Below are 9162 nucleotides of genomic sequence, written 5' to 3'. Positions count from 1 at the left end.
GGATGTATGTGATAGATAGAGTAATTAATTCGTAATAACAATGCTTTTTACTTTTAGGAGGGATATATCTGCTCCGAAATACTTATAGCAATATGTGCCATCCAATTTATTCTCACAGTATTGACCCATCCCAAAGTAGCAACCCAGACTTTAACAATTACTCCCTCGTCTTTTCATAGTACTCTCACTCTACGATCATCTCATTTTATTGAAATATCAATACTATTAGTGAATAAAAGCAAGAAATCAGCGATGCATCGTCTTATTTTGAATTTAAAAGCTTTTGAATCTTAAATTTAAACTTAATTTTTCCAAAATTCACAATTTAAAGTTCTAACAAATGTTAACTTTGATGGAATGTTAACGAAGACTATTCATTTCAGGAATCAGAAACGGAACAATCCTGAATACTACGTCACACAAAACACCCTGAACCTCACCAACTTTAACCACATCTCAATCTTACTCCTTCTCGGCCTAAACTCCACTGTGTATTTCATGGTTGATACGTGCCCGTTTCAAGATTACTTTGCGATGGTGCGCATGGCGACATGGGGATGAGTGTACGGTGATGGATTACTCCTAAACGAGGTCTTGTCACAATATCCTTCTCACTATCCCTGTTCATATTGTCACCAAGTCAAATGTATTTTTTATACATTTACGTGTTTGTTACGGTCATTAAACCCATCGAGCGTATGACATCATGTCCACTCATACATCACTAACATCGTGCTGAATGAAGTTAGCTAGCATGATATCTGTATAACTGGTTAGGGCTTCAAGCTCAGCTCAACTAGCAAAGGAGCAAAGGCCAAAGGAGCTTGCGTGAAAAAAACCATCAGCTGAATTGTAGGTTTGTGGAATCAAGCATTATGAAGGCCCCTGAAGATGTCCCTGTACGACAGTTGGTGGCTGACGCCAATGCATTTATCAAACGAGTACCTTTGCATGTAAGTACTGCAGTTGACAGTATGCTAACATAAGCGATATTCTTAATTATCACTTATTTCTTCGTTCCTTTCGTCAGTTAAAATCAAGAAAAATTTGAGCTGCTTTCTTCTTGCTAAGGGTTTAACCGCCATTTCGTACCTTTTACTAAGGGGTTTCAGGATCTAGCCTCAGAGATTTACACGGTGTCGGGAGTGGTCAGTGAATTAAAATGTGAGAAAATGCGTTATTTACTTGACAGTCTTCCGTATCAGATCCGCATTCGAGAACCAACGGCCGAATCTCTCCATATCAGTTAGTTTCATTGCATTTATTCGAATTAGTGCGATTTAATGGTACACTACACATTTTCCTTTATCTTGAATTTATGATGGATAGTTGTTTGGTGTTCGGTGACTGTAGTTTTTGTTACCTGGTGACTTTTCTAGCAAACGTTTGCTGTCTGCTCAGGTGCCTTAAAGTTTGAGTGGTTTTTATGGCCCATGAGTCTGAATTAATGGACATGTCTTTCGTAAAGTGCTGTTCTTCTATCATGCAATTGTTGAATTCTGAATCGAAAAGTACTGAAAAATGTTAGAGCATGCAAAACTGTTTTTCAGTCCCATGTATTAGTTAATAATATTGATTATTCCTCACTTATGACATTAAATTGAGCGAAACAATTGACAATATTGTTAGGAAATTTAATCAGTCCAACCAGGATTGGAGTTACATCAGTATCTCGGTATGTCGAAAGTTTGTTCCAGTTACCGAATTTTCGAAGAAAACCGGTGATTACCCTTCATTATCGGCAGTGGACTTAAAATTACTGTCATTGGTACATGATCTTCATTTGGAACAGTATGGGAAAGATGGTTTACGCTATGATTTAGAAATGATTAATGACAAACCAACAACTAATTACCGAAAAACAAAAGACACAGCAGTAACGACGAATGATAAAAATGTCCAAATCGACGAAGTGAGTGTTTCACAATTTAACGTTAGATTTTATTGAGTATCTTTTCTTAGTAGTTCAAATAATGTGCTTAATGTTGCCGACCATTCAAAATGTGATTTTATTTTTTCGTATCTTATTGGATGAAGTGTCGCCCCTCTCTTTCCTGACCTTCTCTGTAACTTTGCTCTCGAAATAAGGTGATCAATTTAGTATCATTATCATACGTTGCAGGGGACTACGGAAACTGAAGGAAAATCAGAGTCAGGAGAAATGGAAGGTGTCATTGATGTTGGTGACGATGCTAGTATTGGTAGTAACAGCAGTGATGGTGGTACTTGGTTAAGTGAAGGTAATGTGGATGAAATATTAGGACACACTGATGAAATATCGATTCCTGAAAAGGAAATGAAGGTTTAATTTTAACTAATACAATTAAACTGATGTTTCAGGCTAGATTTGATTTTACATTTAGTATTGGAAGTGTACGTAGTTAGCAAAGCATTTAATTATATTTTAGGTGGCATGTGTTACGACAGATTTTGCTATGCAGAACGTCCTTCTTCGTTTGGGTCTGTATTTATTGTCTGTTAATGGCTACAGAATACACCGATTGAATAATTATATTCTCAGGTAGATTTAGAAGCTATGATTTACCTATTAAAACTTATACATTCTAATAGAAAACACAAATATTCGACGTATATTCGTCGAAGTGATCATGACTTTGCGATTTTTCCTTCTTTTTTTTTTGGTATTATTATATCAAAACACTATATTTATGCAGTCTATGGATTTTAAAATACCACCACTCAGTTCCTGTCAGGGACCTAAGAATCAGTAATATATCTTACGGTCGGGGAGGATAGTAACCAGATCCTAAAAATGAAAGAAAGGAAGGAGAAGAAATAAAGAGAGGAGGATAATTATTATTATTTCGTGTTTGCATAAAATAAAGAAGGGAGGATAATGCATCGTTGTGTTTCCAGTTAAAGTTTCCGGTCCACATAGTTAGTCTCTCTGAGTGAGAACTCATGAGTGACTTAAGTCTTTTCTCTTATCAAGAGCGCTCATATATTTTAAAAAAGAAAAAAAAACAGATTGTCGAGGACCTCCCTAAGCTTTTGCTTTTCTCAGCTATGAACAGATAATTTATGAATCGGAAAAAAGATATTTATCTTACTAGATAAAAGATATTAGCCTTCGCTTTTAGAATTAAGTGGAAATATTTTCTTAAAGATGTTGGGCGTGCTTTGCGACAACAACTGTGATGACGAAACGTTTTTGTCCTCGTTGCGGAAATGACTCACTGCATCGAGTTGCTGTTAGTGTAGCTGAAGATGGTACGCTGCAACTTCACATCAACTGGAATCGGCTGCAGTCTTCACGTGGGCTTAAGTACTCCCTTCCCGCCCCGAAAGGTTTGCTTTCAATATTATAAACAAATCATTTATTTGTTTTTAGATTACTTCAAATGATAGGTTTGATTCTTTTGATTTTGCCTGTAACAGGTTAAGGGATTTAATTGTAATAATAGCTAAGTTAAAAACTAATTTAGTGAAACTAAACCCGGTGAAATTTGATCCCTCTAACTTCTCAGACTCCAGCAAGTTCATGTAACTATTACTTTATTTAGTCGTGTGTAGTTATTGGGTGTTTTGAGTCCTAATTTTCTCAAAATTTTTACACATATAAGATGACGGAAAGACGGTCTGTCCTCTTTAAGGTCAGGTGCAAAATTGCCGTAAGGTATAAAAAAGCATGGCTGATATCATGAGGTTTAAATGACATTTGATTAGTACAAGCTATTTTCTTCCTGTGCAAGAGACGCAGCATAAGAAATGGGAATTTCTTTAATTCTTTTAACAATATTTAGGTGGAAAACATCCTGGAGGACCGCAGCTTTTTGAAGACCAACCCATGCCGCAAAACAGAATGGCTCGCTGTCACCAGGATCCAACGGAAACTAGACCGTTCGCTATGAACGATGTAACGAGCAGGTGAATTTTGACTTTGAAGAGTAGTTAGTAGCATTATCAATATGGAATTATTAGGAATAATAAAGTTTTCTTGAAAACTGAACTTCATTCATTTGTAATTTACATGTGTTAGGAGTGGAAAGGTTTTTTTATGGTTTGGAATTTTAATTTAATTGTTACAATTAAAAGAAAAGGTTACGAAGGTGGTGTGAATGAATTAAAGATTGTATTTAGTAGTTGCATTAAGTCAGATTTGCTTAGCAGTGGTCTTTGTTTGTACCATTAATAAATCATTTTTGATTTTAGGTCAGCAATATTGGGTATACGGTCGTTGCAAAAAACTGGGCGGAATCCAAATGTGCGAACACATGGAAAAAAACGAGGAAATAAACGACGATAGATTTGTTTTGCTTTATTGCTATGAAATTTTCATTCATTTAATTCCAGTTTCACTATTTTTTCTTTACAATAATAGTGAACCTTTGGTAATTTGATTAACGGGTAAATTGTAAGAAATTGTTAGCTTGAAAATTGCTATCGTTAGCCTGTTTGGGATGTGTCTTGCTGTGAGTAGGAAACGTATTGCAAAGAGTTAACCGTGATTAGTGATAATTGAAATGATAAGTTAGTGAAGAAAACTATTTGGGATGTAAAGAAGTCTACGTTCACTATCTTTTTGAGAATGATTACGTTTGTTATGTTATTGTTATTATTTCGCTTATTTTTTTTCGCAATAAAAGTGTTAATAACAGTAAATCAAATGAACAATTCGGCTCTAAGCCTATACTTATCTGTTTCGTTGATTGTTATCAGCTTGAGCAACTAAGGAAATTAAAGTTGAAGTGAGATTTTCGTTTGTGCATTGATGTTCATCCTGATGTAGTGAGACTAACTCATTACTTAGAGTTCGTTTTCTACCATGTGGTTGTTTTGCATCACCGCGAGATACAACTTTTCCACAGAACCTTGGACTCTGCTGTCGTTTGGAATTTAAATATTACTAAAGTATTCAGAAAATTACTTTTTAGCTAAATATCTGCTTTAAAATCTTCAATAATCTCTAAGTTACAGCAAGTTTGGGATGTAATGATTCAAAAATATTTGAATTACTAATTTCAGTTCTAACTTCTTCCATTGGCTCTACCATCTTTCGTTTGAGGAAGAAATGGTATAGTTTGAGATGCTAAGCCAGCTTATTGCATATTTTTGAATGCTATGGTATATGCATTCCAAAATATTGGAAATTTTTTGTACCGAACCAGGAAGCCGCCCTCAAGAAGGTGCAGTTTTCTCTTAGCAGCTAATGAAGCGTGAGATATAAATACTAGAATTCAATTTGTTCGTTACTCTTAATTACGTGAAATGATTTAAAACTTTCACAGCATGTCTCTTACTATGAACTCAGTATCAGCAATTGAGCCATTTTCTTTTACGGTTTTCAATTCACTTTGGTCATTCAATTTTCTTCTGTTATGCAAATGGAAATTGCTTTCTTAGCAAATTCATCTTCAATGTAATGAATATCCTTTGGTACAGATTTGTCCATAATGTATAACGTTGTGATCAGTTCATGAGTGCTTGATATCATATCGATAATTGACTTTTTTTACTTCAGTTAGACAAGCTAGTGGATTATCTGCCACTTAAGGCAGCTAATTTTTATTTTGATGTCAATGTCGACATATTATTGCCACAACTGTCAGCAAGGAGTGGCATTGAGAGATGGGGTAAGTTTTTTTTTCTACGGTTTTTATACAATGTAAATGATTTCTGAAAGTGTATCTCATGGATATGATAATACGACTACAATTTAGGCTTGATCATGATCTTGTTAAAAAAAAATTGATAGGATATTTCGTTGAATCATTTTGCTTAGTCTGCCTGCATAGATTTAGTTCCATTTTTCGCGAGCAACTTTTCATGTTGTGTATATTCACAGGTTATTTAAAGTTTACTTTTTATCGTAGTCTATGTGATTTTTGTCTAGCTTAAAGTGGAAGGTTTCAAGGATTTTGTTTGTGCACGATGTGGTAGCGAATTTATTGAAGAACTTCCCACAGATAGCAGGTCATATATGTCACCATTTGGGATGGTATGCTCTCTTTCATTTTCTTCCAGAAACTTTTTAAATTATCATTATAGTTATGTGAAAATTTTCATTTACCACAGCAGATAAATAAAGTTAAGAAAGTTGATAGAAAAGGATCAGTTTTAGTTCTTTGGCCAAATGATTTCGGATGGAGAGCATGGAAATGCAGATGTAGGTTCTTCAAGTAACGCTGAGCAGCAATCGGATCAGCACCAGCAACCTTCATCAATACGATTTATGCATGGACCTTCTGTAGGTGGTGGAGAAGATGAAAATATTATACTGCTTTTCCTAAATCAATTACTTACAAATTTATCGGCACAAGGAGCTCAAATACAGCTACAAATTACTCGTGATCCAAATGCCCATGGAAAGTAAGTTGTTGCTTTCAATTATCAAAAATCTGAAACATTTTCAGTTACCCCTTTATTAATTTATCAGTTGCTATCATCAACTGTTAAGTGTCATTTAATGAATAATTTGAAAAATGGGTTAAGAAATCGAAGTGAAGTCAGTGTAGCCTTCTTAGGCTTTGATTTTTACGCAATACATTGTTGGCGACCTATTCGTTAAGCGCTTTCATCTGGAGAATAAGCACGATCTCACAGTTAACACGCACGTGAGCCGCGCTGCGCGTCACCACACTTTTGCGCTTAGTAAATGTCGATTCCATTGTAGTGAAATTCTTATTAATTCTATTTGTTTTTGGAAGATTTATAGCATGAAAAGTTGGAAAATAATGCGCCTCTATCGGAAAAATTCCAGTGTTCTTCATGGTCCAGTAGCAGATTACGCATGGGGAGAAGGTGGCTTGGATCAAATTGTCACACAGCTGTTAAATCAATTTGAGGGTGGTTCAACTCCTGTCGACCCTAAACTGCTTGCCAACCTACCTATGACAGTGGTGGAGCCAAAGCATATTGACAGTGGCGCACAGTGTACTACATGCATGGAAACTTTCAAAAAGGTTAGATTTAATAGTGATTTGAAGATTCGAATATTGCCCTAAGCTTTAAGGTGCTTTGTGCACTTTGCTTCAAATTAAATGATTTATTGTGAAGCTAGAAGATCGGTGATTACCTTATCTCTTTGATCATCACAAAAGTTTCAGCTATATTCACAGTTCTTTCATTATTTGATATATGAGAAATTCAGCGGTGGCAGCAAACATCAAAAATCAGAATTTATTCAATGAAAAGCGTACTTAAATAAGAAGATTCAGATGCATGTGAGGCTAGAAAGAGAGTTCTATCACCCAAGAGTTCACTGTTGGTGCATATAAGCGTTACTGAAAAAGTTACCACAAAAATGACAGCGAATGAGTACCACCCGAACTGCTTCCTAGTTGTTATGAACTAGTCGCATACTTGGCAATTAGATTAATAGAATTCTAGAATCCTGGCCTTTGTCTAAGAAGGAACAGTATAAGTAATGTATCTGTCTCTAACATATTCCAGAGCTTGAAGCCTTTTAATTATATTTGTGGTGCTAGTGGAACATTCTATAGAGAAGTCAGTGCAAAACTTGTCACTGAATTATAAGTCCATGTTAATTATAAATTCAGGATGAATTGGTAGCAATATTAGAATGTCAACACATTTTTCATCGGGAGTGCATATTACCTTGGCTTAGGAGGCACAATACTTGTCCAATATGTCGGCAAACAGTTGATGCAACAAAGTGGTCTAGCAACAATCCCTTAGACGAATTGGATTGATGGTAAAATGAGTGGAAATAAACCATTAATGCAATGTTTATATATTGACATTGAACAATGTGAAATTATTTCTAGCACCTACTTCTTTGTGATTTTTTTACTTTTTGTACTGTGAATGGAATAAAAATAGTTTTTGCATCCTTTAAGAAATGATACACTCCACCTAAAATTAAAAAAATTTGCCATGTTTTTCTCGTCCATTCAAAGAAATTTAGTTGTTATGACCTACAAAACTACGTTTGAACATTTAAATTTAAATTAGCGCCCCGAATTTTCATCTGGAAAGACTAAGAAAACTGTATTAATTGTAACGTCTCTTCATTATCTGTTTGACTAAAAACATAAGGAAATATACTACAGTGCCACTATATCGTTTCGAAAGCAAACCTGTGGGGAAATGATAAGTTAGGTAATTTGCATGGACAGTATTGCTCAAATTTATCCACATAATCAATCAATGGTAATGGAAACTTGGTGAATCCAAGAGGATAGATTTAAGGTATGGAGAAGAAATAGGACATGTAATCGACAATCATAAAAATAAAGGCGCGGTTTCTTAATAAAAGGCAAGTAAATACATAGTGGCAATACGAGTATAGAGTAAGAAGGTAGCATAATCTGGTGACATAATTAGTAATTAGTGGTAAGAGCATTGAAATTTAACCATTACTTCAAAGCGCTGAGAATGCTAAGTAGAAGTTCGTTTGAAATATTTCAACTAGAGTCCCATATAGTCATGCTTCCAGACATTTAAGGCTGCGCTTAAGGCAATATTTTAAAAAGATTATAAGAGATCAAAACAGAGTCCATCCACACAATTCAGCTAAACGTGTAAGGTTATGTTGCTGAGCAATTTTCCCGACCGTCTCCAGGTTGAAACGAAGTTCGGCAGGTGATATAACGTTTTCTTCAACACCACAACAATCACAAAATAAAGACAGATTATGTCTTCGAACCTGAAAATGATCCCCGTTATCCGAATGACTAACTGAATCATACAACGTTAGCTTTTTGATAAAACATGTCGTTCAGAATAACTCCATCAGATATAACGTATGAAGGCTTACCGCTTCGCAACGCGTACACTTGAAATCTTGTATTGTATAAGCTATCAGAAGCTGATTCACTCGTTCTATTAGGAGCTGTTCAATGGTAGACGAATGGAACTGTTTTCCACAGCTTGGACAAATCCATGCTTCTGATTGACATACATCCAAATCATTTGATTGGCAGCATACAGAACAAAACAGTTGAGTCAAAGTGCAGGAAACGTTTAACGATTGCCATGTATCGTCATGTGATGAATCATCCACATCCAACATACGCAGAAGTTGATAGCGCAGCTGAATGTCTTAGTATAAGGAACTACAAAAAAGCAATAAGTAACCAGTAGTACGTGAAATTGGAGAAAATTGGAGTAAAGAGAAGAAATTATAATATCGTGGTACCGGAAAACTGAATGAGATGGAGAGACTTTAGTGTATAACTG

At 35.3% G+C, this 9162-nt stretch overlaps 3 protein-coding genes across 4 annotated transcripts in view; 2 read left to right on the top strand and 1 right to left on the bottom strand.

Annotated features, from left to right (window-relative positions):
- Nucleotides 1–509: 509 nt before the first annotated feature.
- LOAG_05582 (nin one binding protein) lies at nucleotides 510–4314 on the top strand. Its single transcript, XM_020446905.1, has 9 exons — nucleotides 510–591; nucleotides 857–953; nucleotides 1113–1245; nucleotides 1698–1912; nucleotides 2123–2302; nucleotides 2409–2521; nucleotides 3128–3309; nucleotides 3765–3888; nucleotides 4174–4314. The coding sequence occupies exons 2-9, from the start codon at nucleotides 876–878 to the stop codon at nucleotides 4265–4267; spliced, it is 1119 nt and encodes a 372-aa protein (XP_020302808.1). The 5' UTR covers nucleotides 510–591; nucleotides 857–875; the 3' UTR covers nucleotides 4268–4314.
- Nucleotides 4315–4976: 662 nt separating this feature from the next.
- LOAG_05581 lies at nucleotides 4977–7836 on the top strand. 2 transcript variants are annotated; one of them, XM_020446904.1, is made up of 6 exons: nucleotides 4977–5147; nucleotides 5483–5594; nucleotides 5876–5959; nucleotides 6083–6330; nucleotides 6722–6923; nucleotides 7521–7836. In XM_020446904.1, exons 2-6 carry the CDS (start codon nucleotides 5535–5537, stop codon nucleotides 7671–7673), a joined length of 747 nt encoding a protein of 248 aa, XP_020307131.1. In that variant the 5' UTR covers nucleotides 4977–5147; nucleotides 5483–5534; the 3' UTR covers nucleotides 7674–7836. The 2 variants fall into 2 exon arrangements, with proteins under 2 accessions (XP_020307131.1, XP_020302807.1); XM_020446903.1 differs by having other exon boundaries at nucleotides 5855–5959.
- Nucleotides 7837–8467: 631 nt separating this feature from the next.
- LOAG_16711 (DNA polymerase) overlaps nucleotides 8468–9162 on the bottom strand; it is a gene marked incomplete at both ends in the record, with an annotated part of 16914 nt that continues 16219 nt past the window's right edge. The window contains 2 exons of the mRNA XM_020449361.1: nucleotides 8468–8629; nucleotides 8741–9016. Coding sequence (XP_020307130.1) covers nucleotides 8468–8629; nucleotides 8741–9016 — 438 coding nt within the window. The remainder of the gene's footprint in view (nucleotides 8630–8740; nucleotides 9017–9162) is intronic.

This window comes from Loa loa (assembly GCF_000183805.2).
Source record: "Loa loa unplaced genomic scaffold supercont3.14, whole genome shotgun sequence".
Classification (NCBI taxonomy): domain Eukaryota; kingdom Metazoa; phylum Nematoda; class Chromadorea; order Rhabditida; family Onchocercidae; genus Loa; species Loa loa.
The sequence above is the reverse complement of the archived record's forward strand: the minus strand, read 5'-3'. Positions and strand labels throughout refer to the sequence as shown.

What these genes read in the sequence shown, in the direction of transcription:
- LOAG_05582 (XM_020446905.1), top strand. Translation starts at nt 876, where the DNA reads ATGAAGGCCCCTGAAGATGTCCCTGTACGACAGTTGGTGGCTGACGCC. An exon ending in TCAAACGAGTACCTTTGCAT is followed by an intron (nt 954 to 1,112) that starts GTAAGTACTGCA and finishes AAGGGGTTTCAG; the next exon opens with GATCTAGCCTCAGAGATTTA. An exon ending in GGCCGAATCTCTCCATATCA is followed by an intron (nt 1,246 to 1,697) that starts GTTAGTTTCATT and finishes AGTTTGTTCCAG; the next exon opens with TTACCGAATTTTCGAAGAAA.
- LOAG_05581 (XM_020446903.1), top strand. Translation starts at nt 5,535, where the DNA reads ATGTCAATGTCGACATATTATTGCCACAACTGTCAGCAAGGAGTGGCA. An exon ending in GAGTGGCATTGAGAGATGGG is followed by an intron (nt 5,595 to 5,854) that starts GTAAGTTTTTTT and finishes ATTTTTGTCTAG; the next exon opens with CTTAAAGTGGAAGGTTTCAA. An exon ending in ATATGTCACCATTTGGGATG is followed by an intron (nt 5,960 to 6,082) that starts GTATGCTCTCTT and finishes GATCAGTTTTAG; the next exon opens with TTCTTTGGCCAAATGATTTC.